At 30.1% G+C, this 25,585-nt stretch overlaps 1 protein-coding gene and 3 non-coding genes across 4 annotated transcripts in view; 2 read left to right on the forward strand and 2 right to left on the reverse strand.

Moving 5' to 3' along the window:
* Positions 1-47: 47 nt before the first annotated feature.
* Positions 48-166, reverse strand: LOC122859942. The gene has a single exon (XR_006374386.1). It is a non-coding gene; the product is annotated as a 5S ribosomal RNA (ribosomal RNA).
* A 4,041-nt stretch (positions 167-4,207) lies between these two features.
* The window catches only part of LOC122859817 (glutathione hydrolase 1 proenzyme-like), a 42,874-nt gene continuing 21,496 nt past the window's right edge, over positions 4,208-25,585 (forward strand). Inside the window, exon 1 of the mRNA XM_044163504.1 lies at positions 4,208-4,311. Coding sequence (XP_044019439.1) covers positions 4,208-4,311 — 104 coding nt within the window. The remainder of the gene's footprint in view (positions 4,312-25,585) is intronic.
* On the forward strand, positions 10,233-10,351 carry LOC122859955. The gene has a single exon (XR_006374399.1). It is a non-coding gene; the product is annotated as a 5S ribosomal RNA (ribosomal RNA).
* On the reverse strand, positions 10,697-10,815 carry LOC122859943. Its single transcript, XR_006374387.1, has one exon. It is a non-coding gene; the product is annotated as a 5S ribosomal RNA (ribosomal RNA).

Raw genomic sequence — 25,585 nt, forward strand, 5'->3', positions numbered from 1 at the left:
AAAAACAGCTGAAATAATTAATCCAAAAAAAAAAATGACAAAATGAATGCCAACGGCACGTGGTGTTCCCAAGCGGTCACCCATCCAAGTACTAACCACGCTCAGCCTTGCTTAACTTCAGTGATCGGACGAGAACTGGTGTACTCAAGCCGATATGGTCGTTGGCGAATGCTTTTATTCAAAACTATGTTTTGTCTGACTTTTTTTAATTCATGCAGTTACTGAGGTGCTCCACTCATGAGGTTTTCTTAATTGATTCAACAGACGAATAAAAATTACTTGGAAATGACAAATTTGGCTTAAAACAGTTCGAGTGTGACATTTTTTTCAATACTATATGGTTTCAACTATAAGTACTGGAGCTTTGTTCTGTTGGAGCTATTGTACTATTGAGAGAAGGTACATTAACAATTGCAGCTACATTACATAAAGACGCCATATGTAACTAGTTTTAATATTTCAGCAACGCCAACGTCTATATTTTTCTTTTTTTTTAAAGTTTATTTCTGATAACAGTAAAATACATATTATTTGGTGTTAATTTGAGACGTAGAAAAAACTTAAAAAAGGGTCTATACAATACATACAAGGGAGGAGTTTGTTGAAGACATGGCCTGGTGGAAGCAGGCATCTTGATTCTCGAATTCAGACTGGTTGTTTTATCTTTTGATGGATGATTTGTTGATGTCTTTTTTTTTGTGATTACTGATTGTATTTGTGAAAATTTTATTGATGATTTAAATGTTGGAAAAGGCCGAGTGGTAAAACCAACATGTCGTTATTTAGAAAAAAAAATAAAAGTGCTTGAAGATGAAGGATGGTATGTTATATGTTGTGATATTATTATGATGTTTATTATTGGTTTTTTTTTTTTTTTTATTAGCATGTTGGTATTAATTCATGAATAATTAATTTAGTTTATTGAATTTGAGTTATTCATTGTCAATAGTCAATATTTGCATTAGAATCAATGAGACAATTGATGTTATATCTATGAATGTCAAGTCTTTCTACCATACTATTTAGCTGGCTTGAGAATAAGGTTTTTAAAGATGTTGTTAGCTGTTGTATGATGCTAGCTGCTAGTTCTTTATTTATTATTTTAATCCAATCTTGGCTATAACTGTGTTGATTGTTGATTGGTTGTGCTAGTGTTGTTGTATTGTTTAGTATTGTTTAGTATGTTGTTGATCATGTTGGCATATGATAATATGGTTCTTAATGATGCCTGGGCATCAAATGTTCTGGTGTTTACGCCAACGTCTATATCGGCTTAATGCACTAGGTCTCGTCTGATCACTAAAGATACGTAGAGCTGGGTTTTCCGCTAACTTTGCTCAAGTGCTGAGCTTATATCTATTGAATCAATTTTCATTCGCTACAAAGCATTTTGTTTTTTTTTCTCATATAATTATTGTTGAATCAATTAAAGAAAACTTTATGAGTAAAAAAAAGTCTAATATGTCTATAAATAAAACTAATTTCTTAACTTCTGCATTCGCCAACGACCATATCGGCTTGAGTACACCAGTTCTCGTCCAGTTCTCGTCCGCACCGGTTCTCGTCCATATCGGCCTGATTGCACCAGTTCTCGTCCTATGTGTCGTATTTATATAATATCTCATTAAAATAAAACATATTGATGCTAAAAATAATACAAATCTGTGTAAACAGTGACCATAAACATTGTTAAAATTAAAACGAAGTTAAACCTAAGTTTATTAAAAAAGTTAACAAGCTAAAATCAAAATAGGTGAGGAATCTAACCTCAAAACTCAAAATGACAGCTCTACGAGCGCAAACACAACAAGTTTAAGCAGTCATTCAGATGCTGGATTCCACTTTCCTCAAAAGAAAAGAAAGCGCACAATAAGTCAAGATACCATATCAAATAAAATAACAAAAATAAACAACATAATGCCACTACAAACAAGAAATAAGTACCAACCACTTCAGACTCACGTTGACACAGATTTATCTGACGAGGAAGAAATGATTACCGATCAAGACCAAACCAAAGACCAACACACCAAAAAAGGTAATGAAAATTCACAGAAAACAGCAAAAAAAGAAGCTAGACCACCACCACTAGTAGTACATGGAATCATCAAGGATCTCAGAGTATTTCACGAAGGCATACAAAAAGTAATCAATAAAAATGAATACAATATCAAAATACATGGTGACTACACTGAAATATTTACCAGAAACAAAAAAGACTTCACTTCTTTAATCAAACACTACGAAAACATCAAAATCCCATACCACACTTATACACAAAAAGGTGAACGAAAAAGAACTTATGTAATCAAAGGTTTACATCAACAAGTCACAACAGACGAAATTAAAACTGAACTTTCAGAATTAGGTGTACAAGCCGAAAATATATTTCTCATGAAGAAAACAAAAGAAACAAAATTTTTAATAACCACTGAATCTAACACTCAGTTAGATCATTTAAAACAAAAAATACCATACATCGCCCAAACAAAAATAAGCTGGGAACATTACAACAACAAAAAACGAATAACACAATGTCATAGATGTCAAGGTTGGGGACATGCCACGATGAATTGTCATGCACAACCTGCATGCCTAAAATGTGCCAAAAGTCATCTTACCAGTGAATGTACAAAACCAAAAGACACTCCAGCAGAGTGTGTTAACTGTGGAGAGGATCACCCAGCTAATGCATCAATATGCATTGCATATAAAAAAAGAATTGATCAATTAGAAGCAACAAAAACCAAAAACACCAAGCGAAGAGAACACAACACAACATATTATCCAAACCTGGATAACCAAAGAGCATTTCCAAGTTTAAAAACAACTAGACAACAACACATAAATAAGACAAGTGAAAGCCCATCTAATCATCAAGACAAATTCGATACCAATACCAGCACCAATAGAAACACAAACATACTCAATAATAATACCAGAACTCCATGGGGACTAACTTTCAAGCCAACACAAGGTAACAATGTTAACTCAATAACAAATTTAAATATGCTTTCAAATGAATTTGAAGAACTTCAAAAAGAACTTGATATAAAAGAAATGATAAATCTAGTCAGGGAATTTAGATTAAAACTCACAAATTGTAAATCAAAATCAGAAAAATTTCTTCTAACACTTGAATTTTGTAATCAACTTGATGGCTAATTTAAAAATTTGTAGCTGGAACTCAAATGGACTTAGAAATAAAATAAGTGAATTAACAGAGTTTATAAATAGGGAAAATATTGATATTATGTTAATCAATGAAACTAGATATAATAACACACTAAAATTAAAAATTAAGAATTATAAATGTTTGAGAAAAGATAATAATAGTGCCTCTGGAGGTATTGCAGTATTAATTAAAAATAATATTCCTTACAAAGAAATAAAAAACAATATCAAAGTTCCATTAGAATTTATATGCATAAAATTACTAAGCAATATACATATAATAGCTGCATATTGTAGCCCAAATAAAGATTTCAGAGCCAATGATATAAATAAATTATTAAATATAAGTAACAAAGTAATAATCTTAGGTGACTTAAATGCTAGACACAAAGCTTGGAATTGTCACATTAACAATAGAAAAGGTAGAATATTATATGACTGTATGAACACAAACAACTGCTGTATTATGTTTCCAACTGAACCAACACACTATCCGTTCAATGGTACCACACCAACCACTATTGACATTGGGTTGAACAAATGTGTTGGCTCAGCCTCGAATCTCCAAGTATTAACAGAACTTTCATCTGACCACAACCCAATACTTTTTACACTAAAAAACCAAAACAGAACCACTGATACCAAGATCTCATTAAACTATGACAAAGCTGACTGGGAAAAATTACACAATTTAATCGACAAAAAAATCAAAATTACACAAGATATCAACTCACCTGAAAAAATAGAAAAAGAAATACAAAAATTCACTAGCATAATCCAACACTGTATAAAAGCATGCATTCCAACAAAAACACACAAACAAACCATTGACGAACTACCCAGTGACATAATTGATTTGATTAAAGATAAAAATAGAATTCGTAGAAAATGGCAAGTAACTAGAATTAAAGAACATAAAATAGAATTTAATAGAATCACAAAACAAATCTCAAATGAAATTTTTAAATACAGAAATAACACTTGGAACAACAAGCTGTCAAAGATAAATCCACATGACAAGTCACTTTGGAGAATGACTAAAATATTTAAAAGTGAACACCAACCAATCCCAACACTTATCAAAAACACTGATGAGGCAATCACTGATAGTGATAAAGCAAACATGCTTGCTTCGCAGTTTGAAAATGTGCATGCCATAGATCTAACAAACAACACATACGAACAAACACAAATTATTCGAGAAGTAGAACAGTTTATTAATGACACAAACACGAACGACTCGGAAAATTTTACTTGCACAAGACATGAATTAAAAGAAATAATTAAAACCCTACCATCAAAAAAAGCTGCTGGTATAGATAAAATTCAAAATATAATATTGAAAATCTTTAGTCAAAATACCCTGAGTCAGTTGACTAACATAATAAATGCAATTATTAAATACTCACATTTTCCAGCCCAGTGGAAGACTGGTGATGTGGTACCAATATATAAATCTGGAAAAGTACAATCTGAACCTAGCAGTTACAGACCAATTAGCCTGCTACCTACTTTAAGTAAACTAACAGAAAAAGTAATATTAAAAAGAATGAATCAATTTGAACAAAAAGAAAAAGTAATTGTTGATCACCAGTTTGGTTTCAGAGAGAAGCATAATACAGTACAGCAAGTGGTTAGAATAGTTAATGATACAAGTGTTAATTTTAATAAAGATAATGTTACTGTTATGTTATTTTTAGATATAGAAAAAGCTTTTGATCGAGTGTGGATAGATGGCCTCATTTACAAAATGATCAAATTAAACTATCCTAAATGTCTGATTAAATTCATGAACTCGTATCTGAAAAACAGACATTTTAGAGTCACTGTGAATGGTGAATCATCAACAAAACGTAGAATTAATGCTGGGGTTCCTCAGGGTTCAGTTCTGGGTCCCAAATCATTTAACATTTATTTGAATGACATTCCCAGTTTTCCGCAAACGAAATTAGCGTTGTTTGCGGATGATACGGCTATCTATACACACTCTTTCGGTGCAGGTATAGCTGGCTGTAGAATTTCATATTACGTAAAACTATTAGAAAAATTCTATTCCACTTGGAAAATATCGTTAAATGCAAGTAAAACTGAAGTGTTAATTTGTGCCAGGAAAAGCAAAGAAATTAGAATTTGTACACCAATCAAAGTATGTAACATCGAAATAAAACCAACCAACTCAGTGAGATATTTAGGTGTACATTTGGACTCTAAAATCACCTGGAAAAAACATGTAACTGAAGTTCTAAGAAAAGCATATATGGTTCAACATAAATTGTATCCTTTATTACTAAGCAAAACTTTATCAAAATATAACAAAAAATTGATTTACACAATGATACTCAGGCCAATAATAATGTATGCAGTACCAGCGTGGTGCAGTGCAGCATATACAAACATCAAACCATTACAAATTTTCCAAAATAAATGTCTTCGGCTAATTTTGTCAAAAGATAGATATACTAAAATAACTGAGCTTCATGACAGAGCAAAGATTGACACAATCTTTGATCATGCAAAAATACTCGCCGAAAACTTTTATAATACACAACTAAATCATAATCCTCTACTCAAAGACATAACCGAAATCAGAAACCATAATCTTCCTTTTAAATTGAAATATAAACTTCCTTATCAAAATCTTAAAATTTTTAACACATTACATAGAAACAAGAACAACAAACAATAGTAATAGTAATAATAATAATAATAATGATAGTAATTAATGAAAACAAAAAATAAGAACAAAACAAAAATATAAAGACCGATAGACCAGAGCAACAAAACTCTAGTAAAAATCTGTAAGTAGGTTTTTATAATCAACAATTTTCCTACACTTCATTCATAATTAATATAATAACATAATCGCAATCGAAGAATATTAAATAATATAATAAATGAAACCAAACATGTAAAAATCACAACATAAATTGATGCATAAGATGTAATAACAGTAGATTTATACCTAACATTGAAGTTAAGTTGTCACTACACAACATACAGATACATTGTTTTGTACTTTTATATATATAGTAATTAGATATGTAATAGTATTCATTTGTTAATTAAATAAAGATTTATTTATAAAAAAAAAAAAAAAAAAAAAAAGTTCTCGTCCGATCACTGAAGTTAAGCAAGGCTGAGCGTGGTTAGTACTTGGATGGGTGACCGCTTGGGAACACCACGTGCCGTTGGCATCCTTTTTTGCTATTTTTTTAGATTAATTAATACAGCTGTTTTTCATTAACTTTTTTAATAAGTGAATCTGCTGATGTTGTTTGAGGAACACTAGGAATTACATTCATATGTATGTTGAAAGACTTGGGACCCAGAACTGAACCTTTTCTGTAAAAGAAAAAGCAGAAGAACAAATCACTAATTTACAAACAATAAGAGACAAAAAAGAAACACAAACACAGTTCACATCAGAACACAGAGCTGACTGGCCAAACAAAAAACAACACAACCAATTCTGGATCCAACAAGACGTACATAAAATACTCAACAAACTTCCAAACAAAACATCGAGTGGACTAGATAATATTCCAACAATAATATTAAAGCATCTACCACCAAAACTAAACAGAGCATTAACAATTATATTCAATAATGCACACAACAATTACTACTTTCCAAGAAATTGGAAATGTGCAAAAATACTTCCAGTACTAAAGCCAGGAAAAAACGAAAACGAAGCAACATGCTATAGACCGATTAGCCTGACACCAACTCTGAGCAAGGTGTATAAAATATTAATAAACGAAGAAATATTAAAACAAAAAGAAAAAATTATCCCAGATAACCAATTTGGTTTTAGACATAGGCACTCAACAGTCCACGCACTTAACAAATTCATGTCAGACGCCAACCAACATGTTAGCAATTGCAAAATGGTTGGAGCAGCTCTCATTGACCTAGAGAAAGCATTCGACTCAGTATGGATAAATGGGCTAATTTACAAATTACTAACAAAGAATTTCCCTAAACACCTAATCACAACAATCATTGACATGTTAACAGACAAAACATTCAAGACATGGGACGGAAAACACCTGTCAACCGTAACATACAAAATACGTGAAGGCTTACAACAAGGAACAGTAAATTCACCAATACTGTTTAACATATTTACAAGTGCAATTATCAATTGTATACAATATATACATGAATGAAAACAACGACACTTACTCCATTGCATTCGCAGATGACCTACTAATATATGTAGCATCAAATAAAACTGATCTAATCCAAAGCCAACTAGAGAAATTGGTAAACCAAGTCAACACATGCTATGCAACTTGGAACCTAAGACTAAATCCAAATAAATGCGAAACAATCCTCATAAGAAAGCCAGAAAGAACTACCTCTCCAAGCATAACAGAGAAAGTTATAAAAAATTCCAAATCAAAACAAACTTGCCATGCACTAATACAATAGTAGACATACCTCACAAACAAGAAGTCAAATACCTTGGAGTATGGATTGACAAATTAATAAGAGGTAATACTCACATAGTAAAACAAATCACTAAAGCTAGACAAGCATTTAAGGCTAACAGAAGACTCTTCTTCAACAAAAACCTATCTAAGAGAGTAAAAATTATATGTTACTTACTCCTTATTAGACCAATACTCACCTATGCAGCACCAATTTGGTGGAACACTGGAGCTGCATTGATGGAATTAATAAGAGCATTCGAAAGATCATGTATCAGAACATGCCTAAGCCAGCACAGAACAGCTGAGTTAGATTACTATGAATTTATTGATAACAAAAAATTGCTAAACATGGCAGGAATACCAAGAATTGACAACTTTATCATAAAACTAACGAGGGAGTACATGAGAAAAGTTGAACATGTTGACAATGGAATAATAAAAAAATTCAAAGAAAGGATGTTAACGAAAAAAAAATCCAAAACTCAAAAGGATACATAGCACCACAAGCATTTACAAATTTGGAGTAATCCAGGATAGAAAAAATAGACGAATACTACCCAGGTAGGAAGTGACGACGGGGACAAGCTTGGGACAAGCTCGTTTGTCAGGCTCTGAGGCTCGTGTCAAGCTTCACTACCCGGCTTGTGTCAAGCCTCGGTGAACCCTGGAATGTTCACTAAATTTTTGCCGGTGTCAGGCTTGTATTCCAGGCTTGTTTCCCAGGCTTGTACCAAGCCTCATTTCTAAGCTTGTATCAAGCCTCACTACCTGGCTTGTGTCAAGCCTGGCTGAGCCCTGGAATGTTCACTAAGTTTTTGCCGGTGTCAGGCTTGTATTCCAGGCTTGTTTTCCAAGCCTGGCACAAGCCTGTGTCTAAGGCTTGACACAAGCTTGCAAAAAAAAACTAAAAAATAATATAAATAAACTATTATTGTTAGTTTATGTTTATAACATTATTTTTTTTTTATTTAAACAATTTGAATAAACGACATTCATTAAACGAAAACGAATGGAAGTAACGTGCGATAGATCCGGGGTCTCTCACGTAGAAGTCGAACGCGCTATCAAACCAACCGTCGGGGTATTGATGTAAGATGTAGTGAAACTTTTTTATATGAATAAACTCTACTGAGACTCAAAGCCTGACACAATAGTCAAAGCCTGATAATTTCTCCTTAAAATTTATATAACATTTATACAACTAATTACTATTTTTTTTTTTTTTTTTATTAAATATATGCACAAGTCAAGTCTCGTGTGAGGCTTGGTGAAACGATGGGCACCAGCTTGACACGAGGCTGTGTTTCAAGGCTTGTGTAAGACCGGGTAAAATCAACGGGGACAAGCTTGTTTCAAGCCTGTGCAGCCAAGGCTCGTGTGAGGCCGGGTAAAAGCAAAAAATACAGACTTGACACAAGACTGAGTTGCCAAGGCCCCTGTGAGACCGGGTAAAATCAAAAAATACAGGCTTGACACAAGACTGCGTTACCAAGGCCCGTGTGAGACCGGGTAAAATCAACGGGCCCAGGCCTGAGACAAACCTTGGCTACCAAGGCTTGATACACAGCCCTTGCACAAGCCTGACACGGTCGTCAAGCCCGAGAATTCCTACCTGGGTATACCACTGGCCAAGACACAGAGCAAATAAAAAAATACCAAGTTTAGAAGAATACAAACAACGTAAACCAGTATACTCAATGAGAATACCAGACAGGGATTTCTTTGACTGGGACAGAATAATACCTCATAAATACTGGTGGCTTGAAGAAGCAAAACATATATAGACGAATTCAACAACAGACAAAAACGATGGAAAGAAGAAAAAATTAGAAGACGAAGCAGCCTAAATATATCCTTTTCAACACAAACCTCATTTTATCAATCAAGGAAAATAAAAATAAATTTCCATATTTAAATTTTACAATCTAGAACAATGCTTACTTTTGGTATTCATTAGTATTCATTGTTGATTAGCTCCTGTTTTTTTTTCTTATTAGTTGCACTCGAGCTCTTCAACAACAATTGGTTACAATTGCTTTTATCCTGTTTTATTATTAATTTTTCTTACATATTATCAATATTTAGAAAAATTTGAAATGAGTAAGCATCCTTCTCATTATTCTAAACTTATTCCTCCTTTTATTCCTTATCACTATGGGTATTTGATAAACCCACACCTGAGTCAAGAGAAATACGTTTTATTGTTATCTGGTCGGCTGTTTTTGGTTTTACGTTATTAATATTCAATAATAACAAAAAAGCACGTCAGCTTCAACACAACAATAATGAATGAACAAAATGTGAAATCAAAACCAAGAGCATCAGCAGAATCAGCTATTTAAAAAATTAATGAAAAACAGCTGAATTAATTAATTTTTAAAAAATGGCAAAATTGTTCAACTTAAATAAGTTGTTTAACTTAATAAGCTGTTTAACTTAACTTGCATTTTAACATTTTAGTTGAAAATAATATTTACTTACAACTTGTTAGCAGCATGGATATGAAAAAAAGCTTTTCGTATTTTGTTTACTATCAAGTAATCCAAAATGGAATGCCAACGGCATGTGGTATTTCCAAGCCATAAAAAGTCAGATAAAACAAAGTTTTGATTTTTCCCACTCGCCAACGACCATATCGGCTTGAATACACCAGTTCTCGTCCGATCACTGAAGTTAAGCAAGGCTGAGCGTGGTTAGTACTTGGATGGGTGACCGCTTGGGAACACCACGTGCCGTTGGCATTCTTTTTGCATTTTTTTTTTGGATTAATTATTTCAGCTGTTTTTCATCAATTTTTTTAACAAGTGAGCCTGCTGATGTTGTTGCAAAAACCACTAGTTTTGTTCGAGGATAACTAGGAACATCATTTAGATAGATGGTGAATGACTTGGGACCCAGAACTGATCTTGTAATCTTGATATCTCGAAAGATATTCGAGACATCAAAATTTTCTCTCTACCATACTTTTTTGCTTAAATTAATGAAAAACAGCTGAATGATATGCCATTGTTGACTGTTTTAAGCTCAAATAATCACTGTTAATTTCAGAGTTAAACTAAAAAAAATAACAAAAATACCAAAAGGAATGCCAACGGCACGTGGTGTTCCCAAGCGGTCACCCATCCAAGTACTAACCACGCTCAGCCTTGCTTAACTTCAGTGATCGGACGAGAACTGGTGTACTCAAGCCGATATGGTCGTTGGCGAATGCAAGAAATTAGAACTTTGTTTCATCCGACTGATGTATGTTCAAACTACCAAGCCATTTTTTTTTAATCTAAATGCAAATTATTATTGTACACTGAAGATTTAGGAAATGAATGAAAATCAGTCGACTTCCATCTACATAGCAACAATTTGTGTCCTGAATGATTAAAGTGTACTATCATAATATTACTCCAGATAGTATGCTGAACAATAACATATTAACGACTAGCATTCTTTGTGTACTCTTGTGAAGCACATTCGCAGTCTTAAACTGCAGCATTCGGATATCATTTCAACTGTATCATACCAAATCAGCCTATCAAAACTATTTAACTTTAACTTCTCAGCATCCAAAAAGTAACTTCATAACGAATTGGGATAACTTATGATTCAACGCTGACTGCAAACTGAACCTTGTATAAAGAATGACATTCTTCCAGAATCACTAACAAGTAGTAATAAGAAAACCATTGCATCGAAACCAGGCTTAGATGAGCCCTCGAACTTCTGATGTATTCATCTGTATTTAAGATGTTTTCCATCATTTTCCAAAACTGTTTTTATAACTCAAAAAAACGTTAAACTCGAAGCAAGGTGTATTTTCTTTCTACTTAAAATTTTGTATGCTTTCCGATGATTACAGTGGTTATTTCTCTTGTTACAGAAAATATATTTTTTATATGTACTTATCATTCAAAATAAAAATATTTTCTTGATTAAAAAAGTTTCATTATAGTCTTGGAAACTTTTTTTTCATGCGTCAAAATAAATGATTTCGTCTTCAATCAATTAATTTAATAAAATCATAAATCATAATTAATTTAACAACCAAAAAAAATTTCATTCTTTATTTTCAAATTGAAAAAAAATGAATGAGTATAATTCAAAAAATATGACTTGACAATTCATATTTTTTATTGTCAAATTAAATTATAATTACAAGAGCTGTCGTGTTCATCGCATATCAAAAAAAATATTTGTCTCGTTAAATATGTGTATCATGATCAATTGACATTATTTCTCAGTTTCTCAATCACATCTCTATAGATATATTCACATATAGTTTATATTAACTCTTTATATATCTGAACAGGATTATGACGTGAGTAGGTCTTGTGCCTTCCGGGGGCGTCTCATATAAAACTCTGACATCGCTCAGAGAATGCAGACACTGGACATCTTTTGTCGTGTTGTGTCGCCATTATATATTTCATGAAGGTTACCTCGCACCCAAGATCAACTTACACCGATGGATATCGTATATATATAAAAATGTTAAAAAAAAAAAAACAAAATAATAATAATAATGATAATAGTAATAATAAAAAAAATAAAAATAAGACCAATTAAATATCTTAATTAAGGCTATTAATCAAGTTGTCGGGGATGCGGCTTCCGTGCCTTTACGATTCAGGAATGGTAGCGGTCGGCAATTTCTTGTGCGACTACTGCTTGCTCTGCGTGTGCGCCCCGTTTGAGGCTCCAATGAGAAAAGAGATAGACAGCTTCGTAGGATCCCGTGCCATCACTACACTATACGTACATACATATACATAAATACCAATCATATACAATCCACTGCAAATATATCGGCACATATATTGCATGCAAGAAACTAATATATATACATACATATACTCTGATGCGGTCCAATCAGAGTCTGGTAATTGCAAATAAACGCTATATCAGATACATATATATATGTTTTTTGTAATGTAGAACAATTACGTGCTTTGCACACATAATTCACACTTGGATATACATGTATATTATTTATTTGATTAATAAATAATATATTTTTTGTTTTTAATGACAAATGGCAAAATGATTTTCCAAAAATTTACGTATAACATATATCTATATAACCCTCGTTTATTATTTGTCAGTAAATAACTTTACACCAGAGTGAAACGGCTTAAAAAGTAATAATAATAATGTTAAAAAAAAAAAAAAGAGATTATAAAAAAGTAGGTGCAACACCTGCGAATGGCGACAAGCAAACCGCCTTGTTGATCGATCATCGGCCTCCTCGCATGCTTTTTTTTTTATTCCTTATATTCTTGTACTCTTTTTTTATCTTCTCTTTTTCTTCTTGTTATTTTTTTTATGTTATTTTTTAAACACTTTTTCCATTTAGCCAATCGGTCAACGATAATAGTTTATTCGTATAATAAGTTCTGTGTACAAAAAATTACGTTCCAGATAAATTCATGATGAATTCACCATGGACGTTTATGATGAAGTCATTTTGTGAAACAAATATTAATTCAGGATGAGTTTATAGACACGCTTGTACTGGCTTTATTATTTTTTAAATTTGTTGTCTATTTTTTTTTTTTTTTTTCAATAACTAAAATAGATTTCTGTAAATCATACAGCGAATACAATTATTTATTTCATTTTAAAATAATTGATATATTTTGTAAGAAAAAGAGTAATTCAGCATGAAAAATCAGCAGTTAATTATTAATACAATGACAATTTGATTTAAAAGAATTAAAATAAATTAGCCTTCATGAATTTACTATGAACTGAATATTAGTTCGGCCTGAAATCACTACTGATTAATAAAGTTTTTTTTTTAAAATCCAATACTTCCAAGCTGTTTACTATTTTAATAAAAAAAATCCATTGTTCCATTGAAAAAAAAATTTGTTTGTCTCGATATACGTCTGCAATTTCGAATTTAGGATCAAATTTTTATTGTTTCAAAGTATCTTTGTAAACCCTACAAACTGCATTTCTCTATTTGACCAATTTTTTAATTAAATTAATATATTTTTTAAGAAAAATCCATTAGGATATTGTAGGATGAGACACACTGTATACACTAGCTTTGTTTATTCATTTAATGTCATTAAACCAACTGTTTATTTATATATTTATATTTTATTATTATTGTCAGGACAAAAGCAAGTTTTCAACGGGATGATTTCAAATAATTCAAAATATAGCTAGTGTATATTGAAGTGATCAGGTCGTTTACCTGGTTGCGGCCTCCTTACAACCAGGAAACTCGTCGTCATAATCCTTTGGTTGGCTGGGTATTTTATCTAACTGCGTCGAGTTACTGTTCTTTATTTATTTATATATATTTATTATATTTACATGTGTATGTGTGTGTCATAAAATTTCAATATTTATTGTTATTATTGCATAAGATAGCTAGCAACATTAGAGAGAAGGTTTTTTTATACTTATACTCTTCCCATAATACTTTAAAACTATTACTCATTTAAAGCATAATATTATATGCCACCCAGTTATACTATACATGTCTCAAATAACTCGATATACATTTTTTATACTCTATATACATATATATTTTAACCACTACTACTGTGCAATAAAAATTATCTTTTCAATCCAATTTCAGTATGATCATATATATATGTGTTTTTTATTTTTTTTATTTTCATATATATCTTATTATTTATTGAAAAATTCAGTTTCTGTGTTTACAGTGGCATTTGCCAAGTGACCCATGAATAAGTTTAAATACTTTTTCTATGCTAATCGAGAAACTCCAAGATATAATAATACTGCAAAGATTTCATTTCATTTATTTTTTTTTCTTCTTTTATTATATATATTAGAAATAATTTATTCCAATAAAATCGTTATACTAGCTGCAAAGTTTTGAGTTTATGGGATTCATTATTATTATTTTATTCTTCATTTTTTTGTTTTTTTTTTTTTAAATTAAAAAAGACACTGTTAACAGTTAATTCAGATGAATTAATTCAAAGGATCATTATAGCATATGATTGAATGAGAAATTTTAGTTATGTATAGAAAGCTATTGAAGGTCGAGGCAAGCAAGTTTCCTAAGTGTATATATGTATTTATTTATTAGAAGCATTTGAAGCAATCGACCACGTGCTGAGAGTGATCGATACCCTCGTTTCTTATATCTTCGTCTAACTTGTTTTGCATATTTAACCTTTGTGCTCAGTTTTACCTGCAAGCTATTCTTGGCAATTGATTCCGTTAGAAAAAAATTTTCACGTAAATTCAATAGAGATAAATTTTAAATTACTGATAAATTAGATATTTTTTTGTTTTTTATTATACTCTTTTAAAAATTGAAATTAATGTGAGGTAAATATTTATTGATAGAAAATTCTCTTGGATTGAATATTAATATTATTCTTTTCATTGTTTCTAAAATATTTTACACGTGATGAAAATGCTTTTGCACGAAAATCATTGATCATTGGTAAGACAGTAGGAAAATTCTCTTTATTTTTTCGAAAATTGAGTTTCAAGATGAGTGCACCTGATGCACACTCGTACATTAGACATGACTCGTGTTATTTTCCTAGATTTATGCTTGGAATCTATCAATTGAATTTATGAAGATGACTAATAAGTAAAAAAAAAATTTCTAAAATTTTCTTTCATGAGATTTTTATTTTACAGCCTCCTACTGACTTATGAATTTTTCTACTTTTCCGCGGGAATAATGCTTCATTGTAACTTGTGTAATTTCACCACAATAAATTTACAAAAGCATCACAGTCATCGAAAGCTTCATGATTATTGCAAGATTCGAACCTTGCAATAGTAATTTTGTTTGCTGATTGTCAACGGGAATATCTACGCAGTTTCAATTCAAGTTTGTTATATTAAAAAACGTATTCTAATTTTTCTAATATATTGCTTTTGGAAAACTACTTCTAAACTCTTTCAGTCAAACTATATCTATATACAAAATTTAACATAAAATATACAACACTTCAAACTACTGTTTTAAAAAAGTTCTCATCGTTAACTCCTGACAACTCATCTTTGCAACGATCAAGCTTGATTGTCGACTTTTTAGTGTGTTCAATCAGTACCTGATTTCTATATTAATATGACGGATTGCACCTGCTACTCAACGCATAGTAGCATGAGGGTCAGGTTTAAATACAAAACGTAAAATATATTTCAACATTCGTATGTCCAAATGTCACTCAATGTAAGTTATATATTTATTTATTTGAATATTATTCGAATCATGATAACTCACTGAATATAAAAGTAGTAAGTCTATACTACTGTAGTAATTTAAATGGTGTCATATCATTAAAAAACTTTAATTCTTGATTTAGCATATAAATAAATAACAACAACAATAATATTCTACTTAAAATTTTTAGCCAAATATATGCAAAACTATATATTCTCAATTAAATTATTATAAAACATATGAATTTATTATGTACTAAATTAAATTAAATTATGTATCTTAAAAATATTAATTCTCTAAAATTAATTTTATACAAATGAATAAAAAAATTCTTTTGATTTATAATTATGTTTTTTGCATCAAAAAGCTTTTAAGATATTCCCATCATTTACTATTTGTACATATATGTATACGAAAATTTTAGTTATGCAATATCCTCAAAAATTCATCTGAGATGTCATCTGCTAATTGATAATCTTTCAGTTATCAAAGATCTAATATGTGCTTACCATTAAAAATAAAAAAATAATTTCATCATTCTTATTCTGAATGTTGGCAAATTTTTAATTTTTAATTTTGTTTATTTTTTGCTATATCTGTTTAATCTAAAATTCAGGAATCTGCAAAACATTTAGTGAAAAAATAATAAAAATAAAAAACTGCTGAGAAGAAGAAGCAGAAGTTAAGAGTTGTTCATTAAAACAAATTCAACATTCTTTAAATTAGGTTTTATTTATTCTTATTTCACTTGAGACTGCTGGATATTTTATCAATATATATACATTTCTTTGCCTAAAATATACACGGACATATTTATACAAAATAAAAAAAAACATGTTGCCGAAAAACATTAAATATACCGAAAAAGACAAATTTCTTTTTGAGATGTTATGGATTGTCTTTCGTCAACAAATTAATATACAATATATCTCTAACACAAATATGGTTATATATTAATTTTGACATTATCTGATTAATATATGAAATATTTATTTTAAATTGGTAATATGATCATTCAATATTGCGATGTGTTAATTGCATCAACTTCGTCTCCTAATTTGTATCATAAATTTTCACTGTGTATTGAAAAACAAAAGAAAACAAAGATCAATAAAAAATCAATACGAAAATAATAAAATAAAAAACAAAATAAATAATTAAATGAATAGTCAATTGAATTAAATTTCTTTTTAAATAAAATAATTCAAAATAAAAATCTTAAAAAACATAATGTAACAAAAAAAAAAATCTAAGCAATTCATCATTTTGATGTTTATCTTTCTCAAGACTGAAACGAATACGATAAAATAAAAATTGTAGATTCACACATAAAAAAAAAAATACAGTTAATTATATAGATAATAAAAAAAAAAAATCAAGTATGATATATTGATGATATTATGAAAAAAAAAAATTCAAATAATTTCTTAAGGTGTTAAATTTAAAATTGTCTAAGATATGATTTAGCTGCAGCTGATCATCATGTTTTTGATGATATACTACTGTATTTTTTACAATGTTCCATTAAAGCTATTTTCTTGCAGTTGAATTGTAATTACCTACAAGATGTAAAAATATTTTGTTTGATTTGTATAACTATTTGAATTATGACAAGTGTATTTAATTTTAAATAATTCATATTGTTTTTAATAATTTTACCTTAATTACAAAATCCACCCTCTTTGAAATTTTGAATGATTGACATAAAAATGTCACGCTTCACATGCTACTTCTTTCTTCAAAAAATATATACAAATATTAATAATTTAAAAGCGGTTTGTATAAATAAAAAATTTAAGAATAAAGCCATTTATCTTTTTTTAAATAAATAAACTTAATAATAGAGATTTGTCTCAACATATAAAAAGAATAATAAAAAAGAGTATACACTATTTTAAATTTAAAGTAGGATAGAAATTTCAGTGCTTAGTCTTATTGGTGGTCGGATGTAGGAAACAAGCTGTGAAGTTGTTGAGTCAACGGAAGTGACTATTTCATAGCTTCACTGAATATATCTATATTTTATATCTATATATAAATTTTATATACAGTTGAATGCATTTTCATGGTATGACAACTTTTGTATATATTTATACGCATATTTGTTTGTGTGTGTGAGGGTAGAAGTTAGGTCGAGACATTTCTATATGTTGTGTTGTAATTAGGTTGTCTGAAACACTCACGTCATGTCACATCAACAGAGTGTAAGAACGTTGCAAGCAAGCCCAAAGAGACATAATGCTCCTTCTATATACTTAACTGGCATTCTGGCAGTTTCTGTGTATATATAAGCAAAGTTGTCAGAGAGAGAAAGTATGTTTCTTAGTTTCTTCCATGGCATATATTGCCTTCAAGCAATACAAATCAACTTGTACACAGTACATTACATATATATGTATATTTGTGTTGAACATTTTCATTTTTCTTTACTCTTTCATTCATCAAATAATCCTTAAAGATTATTATTATGCCTTTATTTTTTCACAAATAATAAATCTCATTCCAGAAATATATTTTTGTATTTCCCATTTACACTTAATATTTTTGTATAAATTTGTTTTTTTTTTTTTTTTAGATTAAAAATAATAATAGATTATCTACAGTATTAATTATTAATCTTTCGAATAACAATATATCTACCTTGTAATTCATTTATTTTTAACTATATCATTATTATTTTTATTTTCTTTCAAGAGATTTTATTTAAAATCAGTGGAATCATAAAATTTTAAAATTGATAATAATTATTTTTTCTTAATCATGATTACAATTATTTATCAAAATAAAACTAATTTATAGATATAAAAATGGTTATCAAAATTTTATTTTGTTTCTAAATAGGACGTTATAGTTAATTATTAAATTACATTAAATTTTAATGCTTTTTGGTTATTTAATAATTCCATATATTTGTGATTTCAAAGTTATACACAATGCCATTATTTTAAATCATTTAAAATCACTTGGAGCGACACGAAATCCATTCAAATAACTCTTATAGTTTTGAATTTATCATACCACTTAAATATTCAGAGTATAAATGAAGAATTGTCATTAAAAAATATTACAAAGATACTAGATCTAAAAGTTTTCTTTTTCAGTTGATTTATCCAACAAATAAGGGAAAAAAAGTGACAAGGTATTTTACATTGCATAAAAAAAAAAGCAAGTCCAAAGCAGAGATGCAGCAAACATTATTTTTCTTGCTTGTAAATATATACAGGCACTTATATGAAAGGAAAGTAAATTAGGGGTTGTCTTGTTCAATTTCTTGTTTGTCCTCTTTTCATTTTACCTGAGTCTTCCCCCCAGCCCATCATTTATTTATTCTTTTTTTTTTTTTCGTCAAAACTCTTGATCCACGTCGTAGTATAATCATAAGGTCCTCTTAATCTTTAAGGTCCTTGCGAAAATCATATACTATACAACTGATGATCAGTTCAAAAATTATGAGTTTCTTCCAAGTAGCTTTCAATTGTAATTGATGATAATATACTGATCTTATCATTTTGTTTTATCTTTCTATCCTTTTTTTTTTTTATTAGCAACTTTTATAAAGTAGATATTATTAAAAAAATAAAAAATTATACTACACAAATATTTGTAATAAATAATAAAAGTCGAATAATTATGATTTTTTTTTACGGAGGCTAGGAGCCATAGGCTCAGCCGCAGCATTGGATTTATCAACGAAAAAAAAAAAAAGTCTATAACTTTTGAACCACCGAACTTAGAAAGTTTGTTCATAGCTCAAAAGAAGCGCCTCTATAAACTCTTCAAAAACCATTATAAACTTTTCTCCTGTGAATAATATTTTTTGAAAAAAAAAATAAAATATCGATTTTCGGAAAATGTTTGTTTTTTTTCCAAATTTAGTACCATCTAAACTATGAATCTGAGAGTATAAGTTACGAGGGTTGCTATGACCTTCGGAAATTTCTCTATCATATTCTATTTCTTTGAAATCAATGCAACCATGTGAAAAAAAGACAGACGTTTATACAAAAATTTTTAATTGTTGCAAAAAACGGCGCCAGCAATAACTCGTAAAAAAAATCAAGGTAGAGACTTCGGTTTAGGCTCAAAAAATTCGTCTACAAAAACTCTATCGCCCGCATCATGGACTTTTTCCGCTATAAGCAATAGTTTTTGAACCAAAAATAAAAAACCTTGAAATTAAAAAAAAAAAAAAAAAGACATTTTTTTTTTTTTCTCAAAATGTATGCATCATAGAGCAAAAATTTTTCGAAAAGCACTAGATCTGTCAGAGAAGCTACTTTTGAAACTAATACAAAGTCTCTATCCCAGGTAGGAGTTCTCGGGCTTGAACAACTGTGCCAGGCTTGTGCGAGGGTCGTGTATCGATCCTGGGGAGCACAGGCTTGACACAATCTTGTGCCCATTGTTTTCTCCGGCCTTACACGAGCCTCATTAACACAGGCTAGATACAAGACTGTCCCCTTTGTCTTTAACCGGCCTCACACAGGCCTCAATAATTCAAGCCGGTGTCAAGCCTGTGTTTTTTGTTTTCCCCGGCCTCACACGAGCCTCGTTAACACAGGCTTGACACAAGGCTGTCCCCGTTGTCTTTAACCGTCCTCACACAGGCCTCAATAATTCAAGCCGGTGTCAAGCCTGTTTTTTTTGTTTTCTCCGGCCTCACACTAGCCTTGTGTCAAGCCCGTTTTACCAAGCCTCACACGGGACTTGACTTGTGCATATATTCAATTAAAAAAAAAAAATAAATTAGTTAGATCTATAAATTGTAAATAGACACTTTAAATAAAAATTATTAGGTTTTGACTATCGTGCCAGGCTTTTACAAGAATAGTGTATTGACTCTCGAATAAATTCATTCATATAAAAAATTTTGACTGACTCTTTCATGAATCCCCTGTGGTTGACTTGATAGAGCATTGGAGTTCCACGTGAGAGACCTAGGATCGATCCCCCGTTACGCCGTTTATTTTCGTTCATATAATCATCGTTAATTCAACTTGTATCGCGCAAAAAATAATAATGTCAAATAAATAAATTAATAATAATTGTTTATTTATATTTTTTTATAATTTTTTTTGCAAGCCGGTGTCAAGCCTGGGAACACAAGACTGTGTCGAGCCTGGGAACACAAGACTGTGTCGGGCCTGAGAACACAAGCCTGTGTCAAGCCCGATACACTAGTCCGACACCAGCAAATACATCGTGAACATTCCAGACTTGACACAGGCTTGTGTCTCAGGCCCGACACAGGCCCGAGAGCCGTGTAATCAGGCTTGTCCCAGGCTTGTGCCCGTCGTCACTTCCTACCTGGGATGTGGATAATAACTCTAAATATGGCGGTCCGAAAAAAATCACAAGATGACGCGAACAATGACTAGTAAAAAAATCAAGCTAGAGACTTCGTGTTAGGCTTAAAAAATGCGTTCTTGAAAACTCTATCGCCCGCATCATGGACTTTTTCTGCTCCGAACAATAGTTTTTGAAGCAGAAAATAAAAACCTTAAAATTTGAAAAAAAAGACATATTTTTTTTTTCCTCAAAAAGTATGGATCACAGAACAAAAATAGACGTAGCCGTACCGTTTTCTCGTTTTTAAAAAATTTAGTATTATTGTTACTTCAGGATCTATAATTTATATGTCAATATGACAGCACGTAAACTGAATAACTAAATTATTAAAATTATTATTAAAAATTTTTATTTTACTGAAGTGAACAACTTGTCACAAGTTATTGAATATTGTTTATAAAATACAAGGTTAGATTTATTATGTCTAAACCTAAAAAATGCGTGCGCACAAATAAAACAATATATATACCCTGGTAGAAATATTTCTCCAATTTTTTCCAACTTTCTCCGCTTTTTTTCAAACTTTCTCCACTTTTTTACAAAAATGACCCATGGTTGGAAAAAAGTTGGAAAGAAGTTGGAAAAAAGTTTGAGTAAATTTTTGGTTGAAGAAAGGTTGGAGAAAAGTTGGAAAAAAGTTGGAGTACATTTCAGGTTGGAGAAATGGCGGAAAAAAGTTGGAGAAATTTGTCCGCCATTTCTCCAACCATGGGTCATTTTCGTAAAAAGGTGGAGAAATGGCAGAGAAAAGTTGGAAAAAAGTTGGAGAAATATTTCTACCAGGGTATACAGCTTCACACATGAAGACTAGAGGACAGTAGAGTCAACTTGGGTCCTCTAATCTTCATGGCCTCGCGGCTGCCTCGCAGGTAAATGGGTCCCCAAATCTCGCATATTCTGACTTGCTGCTATCTTGCTGCGATAGTTAATCTCGCAAAACGAAGGCGAATTTCTACCAGGGGCCATAATCGATCATTTTTTGATCGTAGTTATAATCTTGATATGTTTTTGTCTGTGCGCGTGCTATTGTTGTTATATCAATTTTCTGAATTTAAACGCATCAATACAGAAATTGACCGCCATTAGTTGTAGCGTAATGATGTCCTTTTCTTTGTTCCTCCAAATTATTTATGAATATCGCAGCGACTCTTACAGTAGGTTTTGTATTTTTATTTTCATTTTTTCAATTTGGTTTATACAGTTTAATAATTTTATATATATTTTTATTTTTCATAGATTTAGGATTCGTCTGGTATGTGATTGTCATGGATTTTCTTTTAACGTCTTTTTTATATCGACAATTATTGCTGTGTCGGACCACGGCCCAGAGATGTTTGCGAGTTATTTACAAAATACCCAAAATACTTGTTGCTGTCGTCAGCCGTTATTACTATCTTTTATTACTATCTTATCACTATGTAATAATGAAAAAGATTATATAACAATGGGTTTTTCTCTTTTCAATGCCATAGTTGCTTCCGCAAAGTTTGATATGAAATTTCGGTGCAGGAATCTCGATTTTATGAAAATTGTAAGATCGGTATTCTTTTTTTTCTTTCGAAATTCACATCGGGCTAGGCACATTCTATAGTCTAGCAGCGGAAAGCGAAAGTGCCACAAAGTATATGGCCATATTGGGATCAGGTCGGGGGATTTTGTTCCTTCTGGCTTTCGAGCACAACAGAATTGTGGAAGCAAGAAACGCACTGAACGAGGCTAAAGTGAAAATTAATTTGTTAAGTCGTAAAATACAAATTAGAGATGAAGAAACGAAATTAGCAAATGATAAACTCGACGAAATGCTGTTGAATTATTCTTCAAACAATTATTAAAAAAATAACGAGACGAAGTCAAAAATTTTTTGAAAAGCTTTAGATCTTTTGAAGACGCTTTTTTTAAGCCTAATACGAAGTCTCCATGTTAAAAATAACTCCAAATATGGCGGTCCGAAAAAATAAAAAAAATGGCGCTCTATTTTATCTTGTGACAAAATTAAGAATAGTTATCTCTTGATTGGAATTGAAAGTTATCGACCAATGGCTGAAAAAAATATGTGACTGACCTGTTAATTTTTTTGGCTACATTAATTGCTCAGAAATTAACAGGTAAAACACACCGATTCCTTAGCCATTCACCAGCAGTAATAACTTTCAATTGAGCCTATAATACAATGTTTCTATCTTCAGTATCCTGAAAGTTATAGTATTTTTAATTAATTTTTTAACAATTTTGAAAAATTAGGCAATAAATAACTCAACGTAGAATTGGATTAAAAACTTTGTAATCGGCTCTCGTTTTGCGTCTCAAAAAACTCTATCGCCCGCATTGTGGGTTCTTTCTGCTATCTCCAATATTTTTTGAGAAAAAAAAAAAATAAACATAAAAATTTATTTTTGAATAATTTTATTATCAATAAACCATAAAATTATTTAAAAACCATAATTTTATTATATCTGAAAAATTAAGATAACCATGGCCCTAGCCAGAGTATTGAAAATTTTTAATTTTCAACGGGTAACGCGGGCAACACGCCTCAACAAACGTTACCAGGTCTTTTTTTCTTTGAGGTTAAACAGTACGTACAATATTAGTTAAAAGTTTGTTCTTTGAGATATAATTTTTTTGTATACTGAGTCGAATCAATGATGAGCAAAATTTTTTAATTTCTCACACAGACTATAAAAAAATTCACACGGATATAGTGAAAAGAGGAACTGGAGCAATTTTTTTTATTTATTTTATATTTTAAAGTGTTATTATTTATCAGTTAATGTTCGTAAAAAATCAGCTACCAATATGTGTTTCAAGATAAAAAAAAATAATTAGTTTTCTCTTTTTTGTGCATTTACTCATTTTCGGAAAATTTCCACATAAAATACCAGTGGCGAGTCGTATTATGATTATTTATAAGGGATTATAAAAATAAAATTAAATCCTTTGGAAAATATCAATTGTCTCTATTGTTATATTCAAAAAAATTTCAATAACATATAACATTGGATTAAATTCAAATAATTTATTTATATATTCATATTTATATTATAGAAAAAGACTTGGGTGAAAAATCGTTCGGAAAAATTTCTCCGAGTCAAGAATATTTTTTTTCACATTTTTCACGTTAGTATTTTTCGAAGAAATTACGGAAAAAGTTCACAGTAATTTTTCCACGCTAAAAAAAAATTCTCTCTTCATTTCTCCGCATGGGTCAACATGGGAGAAATTCGGAGTAATCACGGAGAAATTCGAAAAAATATTTTCACCAGGGGCTACATAAAATTACTACAAATGTCGCAAAAATACAACATGACTAAACGTGACTACTGCACCTTCACTATAGTGTATACGTGCTACTACACTCAGAGTGACATCAATAAATAGCCCCTCACTATATATGAACGTTTTACTAAATAGTAAATTGGTTGAGATATTTCAGAAAAATATTTCTCGTAATATTCGTTAATTATTATCACAGAATTCTGATCACAGAAGATATAATTTGACTAATATTATAGGATTCTCACAATATAATAACGTACAGATTTCTCGTTATATTGCAAAAAAAGCAATTTAAAGTGAAGTGCATATTTTTTTGTTATGAAAAAAAAAAAAAAAATATGCACTTCATTTTAAATTCAATTGAATTCAATTTTAATATTGCTTACTGTTATTATGCCAGTGAAGAAAAATCAAATTTTTACATCCAATCGTACAAATCGATCAGTCCAATACAGTAATATCTCTACTTTGAAAACCAAGATTACTTTCGATTTTTCACACATACAATTTGCATAAAAAGTGAGATAAAAACTATAAATATACTTTACCAAATGAGTAGGGGAGACAAAAAATAGAAATAATAAAAATAAAAAAAAAAAAAAACGTTTAAACATAGAAACTCAGAAAGCATTATTGTATATTATGTAAACGCGTATACCTATTATTTATTGAGAAATAAACTGGTAAACATTTTCCAATGACTATAGGCTATATATTTTACCCGTTATTAAAAAAATTTATTATCTAGTTTAACTAAACGCTACAAAAAAAAAAAGTGAGAATTATTTGTTATTGAATATTAATTTTTTAATATTATTGCTGTAAAAACAACCAAACTATAATTATATTTTCTACTATTTATTTAAATAAATTAAATTTGAAGTACATCCAAATTTTTTTTTTTGCTATGTCGAAAAAAAAAAAATTGTAAGTAAATTTATTTTATGTTTTGAAAAAATATAAAATACATTTACTTTTTGTATAGATATAGATTACATATGAATTAAATGTAAATTAAATGTAAATTAAATTTAATTTATATTTTTTAAAACATTAATTAAATTTAATTCACATATATTTTAAATATAAATTAAATTTGTATTATATTTCCAATAAATATATTTTTTTCACTTGGGTAGGCTATATATTTTACCCGTTATTAAAAAAATTTATTATCTAGTTTAACTAA

This window comes from Aphidius gifuensis, linkage group LG6 (genome assembly GCF_014905175.1).
Source record: "Aphidius gifuensis isolate YNYX2018 linkage group LG6, ASM1490517v1, whole genome shotgun sequence".
NCBI classification, from domain to species: Eukaryota; Metazoa; Arthropoda; class Insecta; order Hymenoptera; family Braconidae; genus Aphidius; species Aphidius gifuensis.